Source organism: Pristiophorus japonicus, chromosome 8 (genome assembly GCF_044704955.1).
Source record: "Pristiophorus japonicus isolate sPriJap1 chromosome 8, sPriJap1.hap1, whole genome shotgun sequence".
In the NCBI taxonomy this organism is placed as follows: domain Eukaryota; kingdom Metazoa; phylum Chordata; class Chondrichthyes; family Pristiophoridae; genus Pristiophorus; species Pristiophorus japonicus.
The window spans coordinates 86,800,693-86,824,479 of NC_091984.1; the positions used below are offsets into that span (position 1 = coordinate 86,800,693).

The following is a 23,787-nucleotide window of genomic DNA, read 5'->3' on the forward strand; positions in this document are numbered from 1 at the left end:
ATGAGAAAGAGGGGGCCAAGGATAGATTCTTGAGGGACTTGGGAGGCAGAAGAAGTATTGTTAGAGTTCTTTGGCTACAATTGTAGCCATTTTCCTCCAATTTAACAGACAAATTTATCCCTTTAATGTTTCAATATATTTGAGATAACTGTTGGATAATATCCGTTATCTAAAATAAGCGCCTTGGGATGTTTCACTACATTAAATGCGCTATATAAATACAAATTGTTGTTACAGTACATCCAAGTTAGAAAAGATACAGAATACACTTTAGATTTACTCTTGCTGAAGATAATTTGAGAAATGGCTTCGGTTTCCTGAGGAAATTAGGGCAATATTGCAATGCAGATGGTCTTTTATATATTCAAAATTATGAAGAAGAACAAGAGAAAAAAAAAATTAGGGATGAGTAAAGGCAATTCAGCACTTCCCAGCTCATCTCTCCAGTACATTAACTCCCTCATCACTACATCTAATTGTACTATTATCTTTCTTGGTAAATATTTACAAACATTTATCATTCTTGGATATTTTTCCAGACATCCATTCTCAATTTACTTTCCACTAATTTCTTCTGTCCATACACTTAGCATGGTGATGTTCCAAACAAGTCCATAATAAAATAGAAAATGCAGGCTATCAGAATGCTGAAGGCACTTTAATAAACAAAAGGATTATATTTTCTTTTTAAAACAGCTCATTTATAGGGGCCAATAATGTGGTCCTGGCGAATTGGTAATAAGATAGCAGTTCATAAGGTGCAGCATGTGCCTGTGCAGAAATAAGCTGACTTTATGAAATAATGCCGCTAGCCTATTTATATATTTTAGCGGCAATTCTGGCATGTAACACACAATGCTTTGGGAGTCCCACAACAGAGGGGGACAGAAAGTCAGACAGTAGCAATGAATAAGGTATTGGCTGTCCAGATGGTGCCACCTCTTCTTTCCTCCAATTCCCACAATAAGTAAATCAGGCCAAACAACCAATGTAATGGACAGGCAAGTGAAAGCCAAACAAGAAAAGTGTAGCGAAGCAGCAGAGGGAAGGATGGCCCTATTGAAGAGAGGGCCACCTTGCTGGCTAAAATTAACTTCCGCTGGGGAACTTTTCTTGAAATGCTGTTTCAAATGGGAACCATGTGTCTGGAGCACTGCTCAGGTACCCCAGAAACATAAGGGGAGGATCCATCATTTACTACGTCCCATAGTGAGTTCAGTGCACAGGAGTTGCATTGGGTCGAGATTTGCCCTGCACTCTGCCCGATATTCATTTCCACTGAAGCCAATGGAACTAAATCACTGGCAAAGTGCAAAACGGGCTGCCCATTTGCTATTGCCTGCGTTGCACTAGCACCAAAGTCCAATTTCACCCACTTTGTCGCTGAGCAGTTCAGGCACTTCAGTGTTGCATTATAACATGGTAGGTGAACTAGGTATAGCAGTATAGTATTAGGCAGTCCCTCGTATCGAGGATGACCCACTTCCACACCAAAAAAGGATGAGTTCACAGGTGTTTCAATGAGGGACCTGACATTCTAGGTCCCGAACTACATACTGAAGGGTGGAAGATGCCTGTGCATGGATTCTTTTAACGTGGGGTGGCCATTGCACACCAGCCACCACATGGGCTTGACAGAGCTAGGTCTTGATCCAATGGCAAGGGTTAACCAAGACGACTGGTGACCAAGCTCTGCTGCACGGACCTAGTGCGCATGCATGCTCCTACTATCCACAGCTCGCAGTGTGGGCTGGCCTGTGCTGCCCCTGGGCCCCGAACCCTCGCCTCTCCTGGGCCCCGATCTCTCACTGCTCCTCCGCCCCAATCAAAAATGGAGCAGTCAGGGAAGGGATTCACTTGGTCATCCACCCTGCTGACATACCAGCAAGTTCACACTGGGGAGAGGCCGTTCATCTGCTCAGTGTGTGGGAAGGGATTTACTTGGTCATCCAACCTGCTGAGACACCAGTGAGTTCACAAGTGACTGAAGGGTTTGGATTCCACTGTTGTTGCTGCTGTTATTCACATCCTAATGAACTGTGTTCATTCTGTTAGTTGGCATTTGTTTCTGCTGATGTTAATAACCCTTCAACTAGGATGGAGTTTAGTATTTTGATATTTCAAATAACAGTGTTGATATTTGATGTCTCCAAGATAAGAGGAGACTAATTGATGAACTAGGTACTAGGCTTTAGTGACTCAAGGAGGGAAGTTGTTTCTCATGCAATCCTAAACTGAACATGTTATTGCTCTCATATTCATCCACGTTTTTCTACCTCATATTTACTACTGAGCTCCTTTGTGACTCAGAATTAGGAGCAGGTGTAGACCACGTGACCCTTCGAGCCTGCTCTGCCATTCAACAAGATCATGGCTGACTTTCTACCTCAACTCCACTTTCCTGCACTTTCCCCATATCCCTTGATTTCCTTAATATTCAAAAATCTATCGATCTCTGTCTTGAATATACTCAAAGACTAAGTCTCTGGGGTAAAGAATTCTAAAGATTCACTACCCTCGGAGTAAATAAATTTCTCCTCATTGCAATCCTAAATGGCCGACCCCTTATTCTGTGACAGTGGTTCTAGACTCCTCAGCCAGAGGAAACATCGTCCCTGCATCTACCCTGTCAAGCCCTGTAAAAATGTTGTATGTTTCAATGAGATCACCTCTCATTCCTCTAGGGAATATAGGCCTAGTCTACTCAATCCTACCTCATAGGACAATCCCTCTATCCCAGGAATCAGTTTCGTGAACCTTTGTTGCACTCCCTCTATTACAAGTATATCCTTCCTAATGAGACTAAAACTGTACACAATACTCCAGGTGCGATCTCACCAGGGCCCTATATAATTGCAATAAGATGTCTTTACTCTTATATTCAAATCCTCTTGTAATAAAGGCCAACATATCATTTGCTTTCTTAATTGCTTGCTGTACCTACATGTTAACTTTCAGTGATTCGTGTATAAGGACACGCAGGTCCCTTTGAAGACCAACATTTCCCAATCTCTCATCATTCAAAAAATACTCTGCTTTTCTATTTTTCTTACCAAAAAGTGGTTAACTTCACATTTCTCCACATTATATTTAATTTGCCATGTTCTTGCCCACTCACTTAACCTATCTATCCCCTTGAAGTCTCTTTGAATCCTCCTCACAACTTATATTCCCAACTAGCTTTGTATCATCAGCAAACTTGGATATATTACATTTAGTCCCCTCATCCAAAACATTGATATAAATTGTGAATAGCTGGGGTCCAAGCACCAATCCTTGTGGCACCCCACTAGTTACAGCCTGCCAACCCGAAAAGACCCGTTTATTCCTGCTCTCTGTTTTCTGTCCACTAACCAATCCTCAATCCATGCTAGTATATTACCCCCAATCCCAGGAGCCTTAATTTTGTTTAATAACCTCTTGTGTGGCACCTTTTCGAATGCCTTCTGAAAATCCAAACACATCCCTTATCTACTTCCCCCTTATTTAATGTAATTTCCCAATGTAGCTTAGCCAACTCACCCCTCATACCTACATAGTTTGCTTTGTTTAGATTTAAGACCCTAGTTTCAGATTTAACAATCATTTTCAAACTCAATATAAAATTCATCATATTATGGTCACTCTTCCCTAAAGGACCCTTTATTACAAGGTTATTAATTAACCCTTTCTCATTGCACAATACTAGATCTAAAATAACCTGTTCTCCAGTTAGTTCCTCAACATACTGATCTAGAAAACCCATCTTGTATACATTCCATGAATTTGTCCTCCACACTATTACTGCTTATTTGGTTTGCCCAGTCTATATGTAGATTAAAGTCCCTCATGATTACTGTATTACCCTTGTTACATGCACCTCTAATTTCCTGATTTATACTGTGCCCTACATTACCACTACTACAAATCCCAATCTTGGACAAGTTCTATAAAATCATCAACTGAAGGTGGATGCCAATGGCAAAAGCCAAATGTAAAAAGCTAAACAATAGTTAAAGACTGTATCTAAAAACACAAGCTTCAAATCAGTCAGGAACTGGAGAAAACTGGTTATGGAATCCAAATTTGAAGAGCAAAATTTAAACATATGAGGCTCTGGATTAGCAACTCAATATATTACTGCTGGAGCTACAAGGTCAGTGCACGAATAAAACCTTTAGCAATGCCGATGATGTTCCACTCCTTTTGGAGGACTTCCAAGTTATTTAAGTTTAAATCAGATTATTGATGTAATTTTACATTCATGTAAAAATGTGTGTGTGTGTGTGTCTTGGGCATGTCAATATTTCACACTGGGCTCTTTAAAAAAATATATACAATTTTATCCAAATTCTTAGAGTAAGGGCAGATTGGCACATAGCCTTTAAATTCCAGTTAGCTAGGTTTTCAGATCTGAGCCAAACATGCTGATAAAGAAATGTTGTTACCCTCGTTATAGATGTAAAATAATTTATAATTTGAGTAATCACTTTTAAAAAAAATATATATTTTGTCTATAGGGGTCTTTCCTGATAAGTGTTCTCACTTTTTTGTAGCAGTTATTCTTCTCCTTTGCAGAGAGTGCCATCCCTGTAATTGGGTGCTCTGCTTTTGAGAAACCAAGGTGAAGGGTTAAGCTCAGAGTGAAGGGCAACAGCATATTTGAATGGAGATGAAGAAAAGACAACATAAATCAAGTGGTATTCATTAGTTCATGACAAGTCCGAGTTTTAGTCACCTATTGACTGAAAGAAGAAAGGAATACTGAAAAAGAAAAACAAAAGACTTGCATTTATATTGCACCTTTCATGACCACCCGAAGTCCCAAAGCATTTTACAGCTAGCTTTTTGAAGTGCAGTCACTGTTAGAATGTAGGAAAGACACAGAGTTTCATGCTTTTGAGATCCTGGGAAAGAATGAGGTCGAGTAGTAGCGTATTCATTTCAACATGAAGATGCAGACTGGAGGAAGTGCTAGGAGTGATATATTTAAAGCAGCAGTGGGCATTGTACTAATGATAGAAGTATAGATGTACACACACTGGTACATCATTGGTACACTACAACCTAGTTTGATAGCATTCTTTTTTTTTTAAGCACTAAATGCAAATCAGTTTGAAGCTAGAATGGCAAATATTGCTGGGTCAGTGGCAAGATTTGGTTGATATGAAAAGGCAGCAATAGACTCCAGTAATATCTGCATGACATTTGCTGAAATGACAGTTTATGGGCTACTCTGTTGTCTAACACACAGCAGATCTCAATGCAAAGCAAACACCAACCGTGAACAGACACAGAATCACACATTAAACACCAAGTAGTAAATAGTTACAATCTTCAAATGCTAATTTAATATATGCCTAAAATCAATATTCTACAAAAATAATTCATAGATTAACTTGGATAGTGGCAACCGGTGTAAATAAAATGCATTTTGCATTACAGTCTATTTTTTAAAAAAATGGCATTGTAACAAACTATTTATTCTTCTATTTGTAGGGTTCACTGGGATTACTTTAGAAGTTATTTAATTTTCACATATTTTCTTGATGGGGAGGAAATTGTCATGAGGATTCACTAGTTTACAAAAGGTGGATATTTGCATTTGAAATTTTCACATGGCTACACTAAGTATTTTTTAAACTTCAATCTCACTAAAGTGACGTTAGATGTATGAGATTTTTGTACTACGGTATGTCGAACATTGCAGTTATAGACTTTGTCCTACCAAACTTAGGTTGTGTCTGGAGAAAGCTAACACTACAGTTAAGTTGTAGGTGAAATACCCTAAGAATTGCCATAAACATATTTTCAAAATGGATTCAGTAATCAGACTGAATGCTGGGAAAAGGGCTAATGATAATTAAACTGTGGAGACTTATACAAAAAAAAACATCTCTTACCAGGGATAGGACACAAGCCAGCAAGACCACTGGCCTAGAGACAGCTCGTTAAAGGGTCCATAAAGATGCCCTACCTTATCTGGACCTGTATGAATTAGGGAGTAAACAAGTGACCAGACATGTCTAGGTACCTGCCCATCATTGATTTATAGGTCATCCGGGATACCACAGGGCTGTGCAAGAGGATTGACACCAAAAGGGCAGAACTCTAGTAATGCATAACTCAGATTGGTCAATAGAATAGAGGGGATTTCTTTGGAAATGAAGGATATAGAAGATCTCAATCTTCAGTCCTCAGTTTAGTTCTAGTTAGTTTTTTCTTGTATAGACATTCTCCTGGCATTGGAGATGATCTGTGGCATAAAACAAAACAGCAATCATGACTTAAAACAATGGTGCACATGTATTTTCTAAAATGGGTAAACTTTTATTTTAAAAATAAAACACGGTTTTTGTCAATGCAAATCTGCACTATTGTTAGCCCCTAGTTCTTTTGTTGTTTGGAGTTCACATCTCTACTTTTGAAGGTTGTGAGCTCTACATTCTGCTCTCACTGCCCTTAGACTATCTACTACCAATGACCCTTGTCGCTAAATGCCAGAAGTGATAGGTACTGCCAAAACATAGTTCTCCTTTTTAAGTTTTATCAGCGTCCCCTGAAAAAGTTAATGCTAAAATCTCAAACTGAAACTGCTCAAAGTAGGAACTGAATGTGCGTAGATCAAACCAATAATTGTCCCATTCCCTGGTCCCGATTAATGCTTTAAATGAGCAATGTCACTGCACCATCCATTGCTCATCAAATTTACCTAGCGAGTAGTTGAACTATATAGACCAAGAAGATCTTGGATTCCAATTCTGATCTGTGCCGAGTTATCTGATCCTATTGGGCTCAGTGCCCAGGCCTTTTGGAGGAAAACAAAAATCAATCAGAATTCAAGTTTACGTGCTTGTGGGCATCAGATGATGACAGGATTGGGTTTAGTTGTTATATCTCAAATAAAGCATTGTGACTGAGTACTGTAGACTTGAGTAAGTGTGACCCTAGTCTCTTTATTCTGACTCCAGAGTATTGGCACAGCATGGGAGGCCTGCTTATATGCAGTGCTCCCAAGGGATGCTGGGATCCCTTGGGACTCCAACAGATGTGCCCTCTGGTGGCGGTAGAATGCTGGTTACAAGGTGTTGCATATATAACATCACTCTGCCCCCAAAGTCAATGGTACACTTATTTACAGGGTGAGACGACCTGGGGCTTTCCGCTCCCTAGTCGATTGTCTCGGTATAAACACAGGTGCAGGTGAGTTGGTTGGGCCTTTGCTGGGCTGCTGGGGATAATGTCGGTTGCCACTTGTGTGTGTATCGGAGGGTCGAAGTTGGTGGGTGTCTTCTTCAGGTTGCTCGTGGCTGTCTGTGAATCGCAGTTTGGTTTGGTCCAAATGCTTTCTGCAAGTTAGTCCATTTGCAAGTTTGACCGCAAACATCCTACTTCCTTCTTTGGCTATGACAGTGCCAGCAACCATTTGGGACCATGTCCATAGTCGAGTACAAATACAGGGTCATTGACTTCAATATCACGTCACAAATTTGTGCGATCATGGTACATACTTTGTTGATGCCGCCTGCCCTCGACGTGATCATGGAGAACAGGTGGACTAGAGAGAGCCTTGTTTTGAGCACCCTTTTCATGAGCAGTTCGGCAGGGAGAATCCCAGTGAGCGAGTGGGGTCTAGTGCAGTAGCTGAGCAGGACTCGGGACAGGCTGGTCTGCAGGGAGCCTTCCGACACGCGTTTCAAGCTTTGCTTGATGGTTTGGACTGCCCGTTCTGCCTGGCTGTTAGATACGGGCTTGAACGGGGCAGATGTGACGTGCTTGATCCCATTGCGGGTCATAAATTCCTTGAATTCAGCGCTGGTGAAGCACGGCCCATTGTCGTAAGCTTTCAATGGTGGCAGTGGACGTGATTACAGACAGTATTACATACTCAATCACTGTGAATCATCATCCACAACAACCCAAAAATATTTTGCCTAGAAACGAGCCAGCAAAGTCAACGTGGATCCTCGACCGCGGTTTGAAGGGCCATGACCACAAACTTAGCGGTGCCTCCCTGGGTGCGTTGCTCAATTGAGAGCAAGTATTGCATTGGCGCACACAAGGCTCCAAATCCGAGTCGATGCTGGGCTACCACACATGGGATCTGGCTATAGCTTTCATCATTACTATGCCTGGGCGCTTACTGTGTAGGTCACGTATGAACGTTTCCCTGCCTTTCTTAGGCAAAACCGCGCGATTACCCCACAAAAGACAATCCGCCTGTATGGACATTTCGTCTTTGCGGCGCTGGAATGGCTTGATCGCTTCATGCATCTCCGCTGGGACGCTAGACCAGCTCCCATAGAGGACACAGTTTTTTCACAAGGGACAGTAAAGGATCCTGGCTGGTCCAGGTCCTGATCAGCGGGCCGTAACAGGTGACTTTTCATTTTCAAATGCATCCATCACCAAGAGCAAATCTGCAGGCTGTGCCATTTCCACCCCAGTGGTGGGCAATGGTAGCTGACAGAGCATCAGCACAGTTCTGTGTCCCTGGCCTGTGGCGAATTACATAGTTATATGCAGACAGCGTGAGCGCCCATCTTTGGATGTGAGCAGAGGCATTGGTATTAATATCTTTGCTCTCTGAGAATAGCGATATGAGCGGATTATGGTCAGTTTCTAACTCGAACTTAAGCCCAGATACTACTGCATTTTTTTCGGCCTTGAACAAACTCCTGGACGTATAAGTGACCGGTTGCAATGTTCCCGATTTGTTTGCTTGTTGTAACACACACCCGACCCCGTACGAAGATGCATCGCAAGCTAGCACTAAACGTTTACATGTGTCATACAGAACAAGCAGTTTGTTGGCACATAACAGATTTCTGGCTTTCTCAAAAGCAGTCTCTTGTGATTTCCCTCATACCCAGTCATCTCCCTTGCGTAGCAACACATGTAGAGGTTCTAGCAAGTTGCTTAACCCGGGTAGGAAATTACCAAAATAATTGCAGAGTCCCAGGAACGACTGCAGCGCCGTCACATTCTGTGGTCTCGGCGCCTTCTTGATGGCCTCCGTCTTGGCATCGGTAGGTCTGATGCCGTCTGCGCAATTCTTCTCCCGAAGAACGCTACCTCTGGTGCCAGGAAAACACATTTTGAGCGTTTCAACCTGAGTCCCACACAATCTAACAGACTTAGAATCTCTTCCAGGTTTTGCATGTGTTCGATGGTGTCACGACCTGTGATCAATATGTCGTCCTGGAAAACCATGGTGCGCGGAACCGACTTTAGCAGACTCTCCATGTTCCTTTGAAAAATAGCCATGGCCGATCGAATCCCAAACGGGCATCTATTGTAGATGAACAGACCTTTGTGTGTGTTGATGCAGGTGAGGCCTTTCGAAGATTCCGCCAGCTCCTGCGTCATGTAGGCCGAGGTCAGGTCCAACTTGGTGAACATCTTCCATCTTGCCAGCGTTGCAAATAGGTCTGCTTTGGGTAGCGGGTACTGGTCCTGCAGCGAAAAATGGTTAATTGTTACTTTATAGTCCCCACAAATTCTGACCATGCCATAGCCCTTGAGAACTGGAACAATCAGACTGGCCCACTCGTTGAACTCAACCGGCACGATGATGCCCTCTCGTTGCAGCCTGTCCAGCTCGATCTCCACTTTCTCTGGTATTATGTATGGCAGCGCATGTGCCTTGTGGTGGATGGGTTGTGTACCGGGAACTAAGTGGACCTGCACCTTCACCCCAGAGAAATTTCCGATGCCTGGTTCAAACAATGACGGGAACTTGCTCAAAACCTGGGCACGTGAGGAATCGTCGACGGACGAAAGCGCTCGGATGTCATCCCAGTTACAGGGATTTTTCCCATACAGCTTCTGCCAAGCAGTGTGGGGCCATCTCCTGGTACAATCCATAGTGGTAGTGCGTGCACCACTCCATCATAGGAGACTTTTACTGCTGCACTGACAATTACAGGGATCAGCTCTTTAGTGTAAGTTCTCAGCTTGGTATGAATAGGGCTCAGCTTGGGCCTTTGTGCCTTGTTGCACCACAGCCTCTCGAAGGCCTTTTTGCTCATGATAGACTGACTCGCACCCGTGTCCAATTCCATGGATACTGGAATTCCGTTCAATTCAACTTTTAATATGATCGGTGAACATTTCGTGGTGAAGGTGTGTACTCCATACATTTCTGCCTTCTCGGTTCGAGTCTCTAGTTCAGTTTGATCCACCATGGATCGATCTTCCTCTGTAATGTGGTGATTTGCAGGGTTTGCAGCTCGTCTGCACATTCACTGGAGGTGTCCCACTGTTCCACAGCCTTTGCACGCAGTGTTTGAAGTGGCATTAATGGGCTCGATGATCACCTCCGCAGCCAACAAGGTGTTCATTGCCTCGCATTCACATTTGATGGCAGACTCGGAGTCATATGAGGTCATGCAGCTGCAGGCATGTATGCTCTGTCATATGCATTCCTGCCTGAAAACGATGTTATTTTGTGTACAGTACTTGCCGATGCATCATTATGCTGTGAAATTTGTTTGGTGTTATCGCTGGTGGACATAAATGTCTGGGCTATCGTTATGGCTTTGCTCAGGTTCGGTGTTTCAACAGTCAATAGTTTGCGAAGGATAACCTCATGGCCAATGCCAAGCACAAAAAAGTCTCTTTGGATTGAATGCATCGAATTCGCAATGTCCTGCAAGGCGCCTTAGCTCACCACTTCCTGGCCTTCAGACATGTATAAAATACTTACCATCAGAACGCTCTCCTTCGGATTTAGGTGCTCCCGGACCAGCATACACAGTTCTTCATACGATTTGGTTGTTGGTTTCACCGGAGCAAGAAGATTCTTCATGAGGCCATAGGTTGTTGCCCCGCAGACGGTGAAGAGGATCGCCCTTCATTTGACAGTGTTCTCATTCCCTTCCAACTCATTAGCCACAAATATTGGTCGAGTCTGTCCACGAAGGCTTCCCAATCATCACCTTCTGAGAATTTCTCCAGGATACCAACAGTTCTCTGCATTTTCACGTGATGGTCCGTTATCTATTACTCGTCGCCAGTCGTTATGTCTCTAATAAAGCGATGTGATGAGTACTGTAGACTTGAGTAAGTATGACCTTAGTCTCTTTATTCTGACTCCAGAGTACTGGCACAGCATGGGAGGCTTGCTTATATGCAGTGCTCCCAAGGGATGCCGAGATCCCTTGGGACTCCAACAGATGGTGGCGATAGACTGCTGGTTACAAGGTGTTGCATACATAACAGTTGTGATGTCCCTAGTGATCCAATTATCTGCAACAATCACCATCAATGTTCACACATGAAGGATGGTCACTTGGATGGGGTAACGTGGGACGCCAAGGACACATGGAACTTTCTAGAAAACAGTCAACCGGTTCAGGAGAGGTGAGGAAAATGAAGAAACTAGCAAAGAATAAATAGAAGTATACCGTACTTTAAAAAGAAACTGCCACAGCTGTAGGTTCATAAAAACTGTACAGGGAAAGTGGAATAATTCTCTGGAAAAAGACCATTAGGTACTTTATACTGAAGAAAATGTAAGTCAATCCATAGTTACAACACTATCTTCTGGCAGAAAAGATACTAAAAGAACGGAAATTATTCCATTGAATTCCGAACTATTCCTAAACCACAGAAGGATCTCAAAGTAGATACTTTTTAAAATGTCTGCCAGTGGCATAAATGAAACACTTTACATATAAAAGTAAAACAGAAGCCACCCCCCACCACCATAGCTCAGTTGGTAAATAGGCCTCATAATGTGGTACCGTGCTGTGCCAGGTGGTCCCAAGACTGATTCCTGATCTTTGCTGTTAGATCAGCTCAAGTGATAATCCTGAGTATCACCTCCCGCATCCTCCATCACTAACTTGCCAATCTGCAGAACCATCTTTCACTTACAACTGTGCACAAAAGGGATAAGATGGGAAATTATAGGCCAATTAGTCTTACCTTGGTGGTGGTTTGTACTTACTCTTAGCCTTCCTAATCCCTCCTTTTGCTTCCCTTCGAAACTGTTTATATTTCTTATAGTTTTCTTCTGTACTATCTTCCCTTCAGTATTTATCATTTGTTTGAAAAAATTCTAATCAATTTATCCATGGAGCACCAGCCATTGATAAATCTCCACCAAAATTCTCTGGACTCTGGGGAGGTACCAGCGGATTGGAAAGCAGCTAATGTAACGCCTCTGTTTAAAAAATGGGGCAGACAAAAGGCTGGTAACTATAGGCCGGTTAGCTTAACATCTGTAGTGGGGAAAATGCATGAAGCTATCATTAAGGAAGAAATAGCGGGACATCTAGATAGGAATAGTGCAATCAAGCAGATGCAACATGGATTCATGAAGGGGAAATCATGTTTAACTAATTTACTGGAATTCTTTGAGGATATAACGAGCATGGTGGATAGAGGTGTACTGATGGATGTGGTGCATTTAGATTTCCAAAAGGCATTCGATAAGGTGCCACACAAAAGGTTACTGCAGAAGATAAAGGTACGCGGAGTCAGAGGAAATGTATTAGCATGGATAGAGAATTGGCTAGCTAACGGAAAGCAGAGAGTCGGGATAAATGGGTCCTTTTCGGGTTGGAAATCGGTGGTTAGTGGTGTGCCACAGGGATCGGTGCTGGGACCACAACTGTTTACAATATACATAGATGACCTGGAAGAGGGGACAGAGTGTAGTGTAACAAAATTTGCAGACGACACAAAGATTAGTGGGAAAGCGAGTTGTGCAGAGGACACAGAGAGGCTGCAAAGAGATTTAGATAGGTTAAGCGAATGGGCTAAGGTTTGGCAGATGGAATACAATGTTGGAAAATGTGAGGTCATCCACCTTGGGAAAAAAAACAGTAAAAGGGAATATTATTTGAATGGGGAGAAATTACAACATGCTGCGGTGCAGAGGGACCTGGGGGTTGAATCCCAAAAAGTTAGTTTGCATGTGCAGCAGGTAATCAGGAAGGCAAATGGAATGTTGGCCTTCATTGCGAGAGGGATGGAGTACAAAAGCAGGGAGGTCCTGCTGCAACTGTATAGGGTATTGGTGAGGCTGCACCTGGAGTACTGCGTGCAGTTTTGGTCACCTTACTTAAGGAAGGATATACTAGCTTTGGAGGGGGTACAGAGACGATTCACTAGGCTGATTCTGGAGATGAGGGGGTTACCTTATGATGATAGATTGAGTAGTCTGGGTCTTTACTCATTGGAGTTCAGAAGGATGAGGGGTGATCTTATAGAAACATTTAAAATAATGAAAGGGACAGACAAGATAGAGGCAGAGAGGTTGTTTCCACTGGTCGGGGAGACTAGAACTAGAGGGCACAGCCTCAAAATACGGGGGAGCCAATTTAAAACCGAGTTGAGAAGGAATTTCTTCTCCCAGAGGGTTGTGAATCTGTGGAATTCTCTGCCCAAGGAAGCAGTTGAGGCTAGCTCATTGAATGTATTCAAGTCACAGATAGATAGATTTTTAACCAATAAGGGAATTAAGGGTTATGGGGAGCGGGTGGGTAAGTGGAGCTGAGTCCACGGCCAGATCAGCCATGATCTTGTTGAATGGCGGAGCAGGCTCGAGGGGCTAGATGGCCTACTCCTGTTCCTAATTCTTATGTTCTTAAATCGCCTTTATTCCTTCTCAAAATGCATTGAACCAGTACCTTATTAATCTTATATTTAAATATCTACCACTGGTGGCACAGTATTTGACCTAACATTTTTTACAACCAATTATGCTGGGTTGGCCCCCATAACATCACTGAAATTAGCCAATTTGCAGCCCAATAGCTTTAGCATTGACTTCTTGTCTTCATTTATTTTCTATGTGAACCTGCTTCACCATCAGGTTGGTCACTTCTTGCTCTATTACCCTAAACCATATCTAGCACTGCCTCTTCACTTTTTGGGCATGCAACATAGCGCTTAAAGAAATAGTCCTGGACGCATTCTAAGAAGCCTGCACCCATCATTTGGATCACAAATAATGGTCTCATCCCAGTTCTTCTTAAGAACAAATTTCATTTATGTAGTACCTTGCATGACCTTCTGATGTACCAAAAAGCTGTAGAGCCAATGAACTACTTTAGGAGTGTGGTCATTATTGTAAGATAAGGAAATGCAGCTGCCAATATGTGCACTGCAAGGTCCCCCCAACAGTTTTGAGATAAATAACCAGAAAATCTGGTTTAGTTGGTTGAGGAAGAAATATTGACCAGAACATTGCGAGAATTTGCCCGTTCTTCTTCAAATAGTACCTTGGGATCTTTTGTCTACCTGAAGGGGCAGGTAGCACCTTGATTTGATGTCTTATTTGAAAGGTAGTGCCTCAGACAGAGCATAACTCTGTTATTACTTTCAGCCTAGATTGTGTACTCAAATCTTTGGTGTGGATTTGAGGATATTTAAAGTGCGATTTTTAAAGTGGATTTGAGGATATTTAAAGTAAGATGTTTAAAGTGCCATAAATTCTGTTCCTCCCGCAAACCTCTCTGAATTGTTTTCAAATCTCATCTTCAATGTTTTTCCTACTGTTTGGTGGTCTACAATATACTCCCAATATGACAATAGATTGCTTCTTACTTCTTTACTCAACCCAGATAAACTCTATCTGAGCACCATCATCATTAAACCTTTTCCTTTCCATGGTTGCAGCTTTCTGTTCCCCTTTCTCAGTCTCTCAAAAATTTTACAGCTAGACTACTTAGTTCCCAGTCTCACCTCCAGCTGATATGGAGTTACTGCCATGACTATGCCATCACGTTACCGGAGGGTAGTCAGTCAGCTGAAGAGCAAAAAAAATGTTTACAAAAAATGTGTTGTAAATTTATTTTGTGTAATTTGATTCCCTGAGCGTTTTTTTTCCAAATTGGTAAATTGCACTCAATCTTGTAATTATCGAGCTCCAATTGGTTGCAGTTGAAAGGATTTTGAACACTTTTTGGAGTGACTTGTCCCGGGCCGGACAATCCACGATAATATCCATCTGGTCTGGGACCTGATCCATCATTCCCAGGAGGCTCGTCTGTCGGTCGCCTTCCTATCTCTCAACCAAGAGAAGATGTTCGACAGGGTGGATCACGACTATCTGTTCGGAACTCTGCTCGCTTTTGGGTTCGGAACGCATTTCGTCGCCCGGATCCGACTTTTGTATGCTACCGCAGAGTGTCTGATTAAGGTTAATGGGTCCTTGACGGCGCCCCTTCGCTTTGGGAGGGTGGTGCACCAGGGATGCCCCATGTCCGGCCAGTTATATGCCATCTGCGTGGAGCCTTTCCTGCGCCTCCTGCGGACGAGGTTGATGGGACTGGCTCTGCAAGGGCCGGGCGTGGAGGTCGTCCTCTCGGCTTACGCCGATGACGTGCTCCTCACGGTAGAAGATCCCATTGACCTGCGGAGGATGCGCGAGTGCCAGGAGATTTACTCGGCCGCATCCTCTGCCATGATCAACTGGGAAAAATGTTCCGGACTCCTGGTGGGTCAGTGGCGGGTGGACTCCCTGCCGGAGGAGCTCAGGCCTTTTGCCTGGAGCACGACCCATCTCCTCTATCTGGGAGTCTACCTTAGCCACGACGAGGAAGCCTGGCCGGCGAACTGGCAAGAGCTGGAGGCCAAGGTCGGCGCTCACCTAGGGCGCTGGTCAGGACTGCTCCGAGTGCTATCCTACAGGGGTCGAGCGCTAGTCATAAACCAGTTGGTGGACTTCTTCTGGAACAACAGGAAGCACTGGGTCTCTGCGGCGGTCTTGTGTCTCCCGCTTAGGGAGGGCGATCAGTCGTTGGTGTGCGTCAGCACCCAGCTAGCGACTTTCCGTCTTCAGACCCTGCAGAGATATCTTTACGTCGAGCCCCCTCCTAGGTGGCGTGCGCTGGCGACGTATTTCTTCCGCCAGCAGTACAACCTCAACTACGACACGCAGCTCCTGTTTGTGAGCTTGGGGGGCGTCAGGACCGCCGTCCAGGGGCTGCCTATTCTTTTACCAGGAACCCATCAGGGTCTGGAACAAAGTCTCCACCAAGCGCAGCTCTCCACCGGCTGGAGTGGCGGCTGTCCTGCAGGAGCCGCTGCTCAGGAATCCGTACCTCCACGATCGAGGTTTTAGGTGGCAGTCGGATGAGAGGGCTGTGGCTGGCGAGGTGACCAGGGTCAGGGACCTACTCGATGGCGGAGGAGCGGGCTGGATGGCGCCAGACGTGCTGGCACGGCACCTAAATTCGGCCGTCGTCCACCGCGCGGCCGATGCCATCGAGTCGCTAAAAACAGCTCTGGGCCCTGACTCCGTTAGGTGTGTCGAGGAGGCTCAAGCACGTGGGGAGATCCCGTCCGAACTGACCCCCGTCCGGACGGAATTCCTCATCGGCGCCAAACCCCGGAACCTCCCTCGGGAGCCGGCGCCTCACAACTTGAGCCGCCTCAGGGAAATCCCCTCCGTGCCTTTCAGTTCTGCGCGGAGGGGTTTCCTGTACGGGCTGCTCCTGCACACTTTCAACCTTGCCATCCTCGCCTGCACGCCATGGTGCAACATCGTGCCGTCCGGAGGAGGCGGGGGTCCCCGATGGAGTGCACTCTACGCGGAAGCCCTCCCACTGTTTATCAGGGACTTGGCCTGGAGGGTGGTGCACGGAGCAATCCTGTGCAACAAATTTTTAAGCCGGTTCACCCGCTCCCAGGCCGCCTGCAATTTCTGTGGTCTGGAGGAGTCAGTATTCCACGTTTTTTATTGAATGTGCAAGGTTGCAGTCCCTGTTCCACTATTTAAAGGGGTTGCTCCTGAAATTCTGGCTACACTTCAATCCCACACTCCTGATCTTTGGGCATCCTGTGCGGAGGGGAGCGGGTAGGTCCGAGGGCCTCCTCGTAGGACTGCTCCTGGGCACGGCCAAGGGTGCCATCAGCCGGTCCAGGCAGCGGGCGGTCGAGGGAGTCATTCAGCCTGACTGCCTGCCTCTCTTCCGCGCCTACATCCGAGCCAGGGTGTCCCTGGAGATGGAGCATGCGGTATGCTCGTGGCCTTCCGTGAGAGGTGGGCACCGGAGGGACTGGAGTGCATTATTACCCCCGGCAACCAAATTTTAATTTGATTTGATATGTTTTAAAGTTTAATTTGTTTTAATTGCCAGGTTTTAGTGTTCCCCTCCCCTTTTATAGGGGGCACTTGTAAATTATGATTTTAGTGCCCAGAAAAAAAAACAAAAAAAACTACAAAAAAATACAAAAAACCCCACAAAAAAAATACAAAAAAAGGGCCTGGAAAAATGTTTGGAGTGTCCCCCAGATCAGGGGGCACTTGATTTACTGTTTATTTTCTCTCCTAAAAAGAGTTGTAGAGCTGTTGGAGGCATGGCCTGCTCATTTGGAGCTTGCAGCAGTGAGGGAAGGAGCTCTCTGCTTTTGCTCCTGCCTGAGGCCTGTGGAGAATCCTGAACAAACACCCCAGGAAGAGGAGGAAGGGGCTTGCTACAATACCAACCATCCAGAGGGAGAGGAGCAGAAAATATAACAACTTCACCATTGCTACAGAGAATTGGAGTGAGGGGGAAAAAGTTTTTTGGAGTGACTTGATTGGTTCAAGTTCTGCTTTATTGATAGATTTTGATTGCACTCATTAGCTGCTGAGCTGTAATTTGATGAATATGAAATGAGAGAATCAAAAAGTATGATTCCACAGTCGCAGTGAATGAAGAATTGGGTTGCCGAAGCCTCACACAGAAAATGCATGTGATCGCACTAATTTTATATTATAGATATAGCAGAAACGTACTTATTGTTCCTTATCCTCATTTCTTCACATAGTAAACATTCCCCAAGACATCTGAAAAGTCCCAAAACTTCTACCGCTTGCCACCTCATCCCAATGCTCCCACAACCAAAGACCACTGCCTCATGCCAACCCTTCTCACTACTTCTAGGCTCCAACTCACCAGTCCTTGTCACCCTCGAGCCAAGAATTTTCTAGCCTGTGCTCCCTGGCCCAAGGATCTGCTTCAGTACCCTCCCACTATTCTTGACACCCCATAACTTCCATCTTATTGTTAGCACACACATCACCACTCTTCCAACACTCCAAACCACCCATCCCTATTGTTGCTCAGCATTACTATATGACTCCTGTCTATCTGCTGTCTGTAACATTTTGCTATCATTTTCCTTTGTATCATGGGCTTTAAAAATAGGTAAGAATTAAAAAATGAGAACATAGCTAAACAAATCTAACAATTGAAAATTGACAAATATGTAATTCAAACAATTAAAAAAAAATACAAAAAATTATGGGAGTGTTAATAAATGTGACTTATTCAATCAGTAACATTATCAAGGCCACTGAAGCACCTGGAGAATTCCTCCAACTCATTACAAGCAGCACCATGGGAGATTGGCTTCCATTAGCACAACGGTCGATTTATCTCACCTTTCCTGTCTGTCACACTCTACGTGTTACACTGAAATTTCAGTGTCACACTTCAAAACGTATAAAAGTAACACAGGAATTCTCTAGGAATGATACAAAGGTGCCCAGTGTTTATTTAACAGCGATTAGATAACCTTAACAGAACATATAGGTATGCTTTTGCACAACAATAATAAAATATGAACAATTTGATGTCTTTCCTAGGTGACTGGTTTCATAGTAATTGACTCTCAAAGGTTGAAGGTATGTTATTTGTCAAGGTGCGTGATTCAAGGGAATCCTGAATAAGGGTGGAGAAAAAACCCTAAGAATGACTAATCAGCCCCAACAAATATTTTAAACTGATGACTTACTCCTTTTGCTTTCCCATATATTCCTTTGTTTTGACATCATGGCTGCTCAGCGATGACAAGCTGCCTCTCTTTTTCAGTAAGCGAACTGCCTTCTCTTTTGCGATGTCAGACATAATAATGTTCACCTGCAAGCATAGACATAATATATTTTTGATATGTAATATTTAGTAACTGTTTTGAGACAGGGAACAGTCCAGGAGCCCCAAAACTTGCTGGTATTAGATTGCTTAATTTAGCCAATTAAAAAGGGACAAATGAAAGAAACTAACTGTCCCACAGAACACAATGGGGAGCGGGAGAAAGAAAATCAGCAGGGATTCTATTCTTATAAACTACTCAGGGACCCCTGCTGGTAAGGAGGCATGTGGCTATCGGGCAAAGCTGGTATTAGGCTCAGAGGTCATGCCCCACAAATGAATAGCCTCTGGCATTCACTGTTTAGGCTCACATGTGAAGAAAAGCCATCTGAAAATAAATGGAACACATAATAAAATGGGACCATCTCTGTCTAAATTTGCTTCAAGGCTTCAATTGTTGTATCTTCTAACATGAAAGCAAAATAAAACCAACCACAGTAATTCAGAGGTCGAGACAAGAAGTTGAGGATGGTGGTTTCACTAACCAGGCTTCCTTTAAAAACCACAGTACCACCAGCTCGTGATGCGCAACAACCCAAGAGTAAATTTGCTGGATCTGCTAAAACTGGCTGCTGAGAGGACCCAGTAAGCTTTAATATATCTGACAAGTTTACTCGAGTGGAGTTGGAAGCACAAGATCCACATGGCATCTGTAGTTCTCCTGTACCTTGCCCAATTTATCGAAGGGGCCACTGTGTGGCAATGAGAAGCAGGAGCCTTCGCTGATTATCCCTCTCCTCCCACCTGGTGATACTGAGGCAAATTGTAGAGCCCACTGGTGTCTTGGTTGAGATTAGCTAAATCAGCACAGATGTGGAAGCAAACCTGAGATTCTGCTGGTCCATTTACCAGGTCATTGCAGGAGTCGTTGGAGAGGCATTTTCCCTCGTCCTCGACTCTACCAAAGTTACAACCTTTCATACCTGATTAATGGAAATCAACTTTGAGCTACTATCTCTCAAAAGCCCATCATTTTAAGTCTATAAATTGGCAGGGTTTCTTAATTGATATCAAACTTAAAATATCCATAGTGTAGCATAGAATCATAGCAATTTACAACATGGAAGGAGGCCATTTCAGTCCTTGCTGGCCGACAAAGAGCGATCTAGCCTTATCCCACTTTCCAGCTCTTGGTCCAGAGCCCTGTAAGTTACGGCACTTCAAATGCATATCCAGATACTTTTAAAATGTGGTGAGGGTTTTTGCCGCTACCATCCTTTCAGGCAGTGAGTTCCAGACCCCCACCACCTTCTGGGTGAAAAATAATTCCCCTCAAATCCCCTCTAACCCTCTTACTAAGTACTTTAAATCTACACTGGTTGTTGACCTCTGTAGCAGTCAGAGAATCTGCAGAGATGATAAAGATAAGAAAACTTGAGAAAAAAATTCTTGATAAGCCCAGATAGTTTTTTTTATATAGAAAAAAAACGTAGAAAGCAAAGTTCTGTGTATAATTGGATATTTCTTGTATCTTTTCTGTGTGTCATTAACTTTGCCCCATTTCTCCAGTTACCCTTGCTGCATAGAGTAGAATTCACAATCCTTGGATGAGACAAACAACAGCTCCATTTTCTGGATCAGTCAGAAATATCAACCAGTAAGTAGGAAGGATTGGAACCCCCACCCCCCGAATCAAATGCACACTTGTTTGGCTCATATTACATTTTTCTGCTCAAGACTCGGCCTCAAGGTCCAGCAATGGATTGGTGTGATTGAGGAAGTAGCAATACAGCGCTCAGCTGTTGCTGTTCTCGTGTGGGATAATTCCCTCCCGTCCCCACTAAGGGCGGGGAGGGGGAGTCTTCATCATCAAGGAAGCAGAGGAAATGTAAAAAGAATTAAAAACGGATACTCTCTTCATGATCCAATGATACAAATTGCAACATGGTGTTAAACATTTGGAAAACAATATAAAATGGGTTGCCAAATTCTAGAGACGGTGTCTCTTTAAAGGTGGGAGTATATTTACTTATTAGATTTAAACACACTTAAGAATAATGTAAATAACATCGAGGTTTAAAACTTTTAATTTAACAAAGTACAAGTTTCCAAGGGGCTACGGTTCCATCAACCATTAAAAATGTTGGCACCGTTAACTTTAACTGGCCAGTGGAAGCAACGCAGACGAGTTAAAGACAATTAACAGCAGCTCGGAAAGGGCAAGTTGCAAAGATACATCAAAGAAAACTATAGCTGGTTAAAGTTGATCCTAGCTCCATCGCGTTACACTTCTGATCAATTTCCCCACAATTACTTCGCGTCCACTTTTTCCGCTCTTGTTGCTAGGGGCAAGTGTATCGAATCCATTGCTAATATTTAAGCTGTTTGCCTCTAGTTTTAATCCCGTTCTCCCAAAAATACTATTGCACTGAAACGTAAATCTTGCCACCAGAAGAATTAATTTACAAGAAATGATGAATAACCTGAAATCACTGTTTATTTGTCCAAACCTGTTCCTGGCAACGCGCTGGGATCTCAATTACCGGAAACAAAAGCCAACTGGCCAGACTCTCACTATTCAACCAATCCTGGCCTCTCTCAATGGGTCGATTCGTGTGGAATAACCAATGAAATCTGCACCCTCCCACTTACTCTCACTATTCAACCAATCCTGCCCGTGTTAAACTGATAAATTCCCGTGCATTAACCAATGACTTTTTCACCGTTTTATCTTTCTTTTCGCAGGGTCCTCACCATCCGAACTAGCCTCGAAATTGGAAAACAACATCAAGATTCGAAAGGCAATATAGGTAGAATGGGCTAGAAATCATTTCCAATTCCATACCTAGAGTACAAGAGCAGAGACCTACGCTTGAAATAGTTTTAGATGTAAAAAGCCTGGTCAGGTGTCGATCCGTAAACTGGTTTGTCCAGTTGCTTGGTTCATCCAATGGCTAAATTCACTTTCAATCAATTTTCCTTCATATTACCTGTCTAACTAAGCCTGGTCAACAGGTAAGACCAAGAAAGCTTACAATGGAAAATATTCGGTGACCACCAACTTGCTCCTTCCAGTACAGACTTTGCTGAACCCATTTCATCTCCGGAGAATACATTTTGTAAAACTTCTCTAACTTTTGCAGTTAAATTGAACAAATACCCAAGAACGCCTATGTAACTACAATACTCAATTTTTACTAGTCGCCTTCAGTGAGTTTAAACGTCAGCAGCTCAAGAATCATTTATTTATACAATATTGTAAGTCATAAATATATAGCATATGTTATATGCTTTCTTTAACATTTTTGTGTCACTCTTAAGATAAAGTTATTCTAACGCACCTGATTCTTCCCTATGTGACTTCCAGCCCTCAATTCACTCTCTCAATCTCGGTAGCAGCCTACGGGCAAGTAAGTTACAAGTATGCGCCTTAGGACGATTTACCACGTTAAAGGCGCTATATAAATACAAGTTATTGTATTTAAAAATAAAACAATTAGACTGCTCTAAACTAGGTCTAAATGTAGAAAAAGTTACCATTTTTAAACAGTGATAATTAGGATAATTGACACTTTCTACCACTTGTACTCAGCTGCAAAGCAATCTGAAAATTCCGTGTGTTTCAGCGTCCTCTGTCCAATAACATACGGGTTGTACAATCTACAAATTCATCATTGAGCTGTCAACCTAAACAAAGCCATGGTTGTGATGTGCAGTCTTACCTGTAACTGATTCCATCATTCATTACAAGAATCTACAGAAATTACTCATTTTACCCTTAAAAAGGACATGCGACTGCATTCTATTTTACATGGTGTAATGTTCCTGCCCTGATAAGTGTATCATAAAACTCACGGAAAGCCCCTTGGGACGTTTCACTGCATTAAAGGCGCTATATAAATACAAGTTATAAAACATTGCATCCTCTGATTGACTGTGAGATTTGCCAAGGTGCACCAATAATATATTAAAAGGCCTTACAAGCATCGGCTGCGATAAGGTCTTCTCGTCACCCCCACAACAGATCTGTGGGGCGCCCAAATTTTCAACAGGCAATTTGGGGCCAACGAAGGAGGTTGCTGTACCCATATGGGTAGGCCTCATCTAAATATTTAAATGAGCTGGACAGCTTTGGGTGAGTTTTCATCCACAGTATGAGCCCTTGTCGATTACAAACTGGGTGCATAGGTCAGGAGTCTTGGGCTGGCTTCTTAAAGATGGAAGGTAGGGGTTTCAGGAGGTACTTTTCTTTGCTTATTCCCTTTGCTATGTTTTGTCACATGCATTATTTAGTCTTGGTTGGGTAGTCCTCTTAATTTAGTCATTTTCCGTTAGTACTTTGCTTCATTATTCGTAACTGCTGCTGGCTTGGTCAGCACACCGAAGAAGTGAGGATGGGTATCGTGTTGGGGAGTCAGTAAATGCAGCCTCAATAACCGCTGAAGTGCTTTGGCCACATTTTCATTAGTCAGTGACTGGACCCTTCCACGTGTACCTGTCTATGCTGCCTCCGCTTCACAAGATGGGCTGCTTCAGATTTCTCCTCCTCCTCCACTCCCCCACATTGTCTCCATTAGCCCCCACCCTCTAACCTTGCTTCATCTGAAAAACTCAAATTGGTATTGATTACCTGTGGGCAACAGCACAGGGGATCGAGTGGTCATATTATTAAAATTGATACCGGGAATTTTAAAGAATTTTTGCATTCCAGTGACAATTGCTTTGGACATTCTCATGTTAAAATGTCTGCATGTAGTTGCTTACGTATAACTGTTCCCTATAGCGCCAGTAGTTGGAACTTTAATAAGATTTCCATTTACCATCTGTAAATCTTCACCTGTAACACCAGCAATCATTTCGTGACTAGCAGGCTCCAGCCACTGGGTGGGATGGTGGCACAAGTCTCTCAGCCTCTGACATGAGTCTGCCAATTCCAACTATAATTTCTTTGCATTTATCTCTGCAGGTAAATTAGATTTTAAAATCATCATTT

At 43.5% G+C, this 23,787-nt stretch overlaps 1 protein-coding gene across 1 annotated transcript in view; it reads right to left on the reverse strand.

The window, feature by feature from the left end:
* The window catches only part of dynlt5 (dynein light chain Tctex-type family member 5), a 48,225-nt gene extending 26,887 nt beyond the window's left edge, over positions 1-21,338 (reverse strand). Inside the window, exons 1-2 of the mRNA XM_070886139.1 lie at positions 21,278-21,338; positions 18,718-18,842 (exon numbers count right to left, since the gene is read on the reverse strand). Of these exons, the coding sequence (XP_070742240.1) occupies positions 18,718-18,830 (113 nt within the window). The 5' untranslated portion in view covers positions 18,831-18,842; positions 21,278-21,338. The remainder of the gene's footprint in view (positions 1-18,717; positions 18,843-21,277) is intronic.
* Between the last annotated feature and the right edge of the window lie 2,449 nt (positions 21,339-23,787).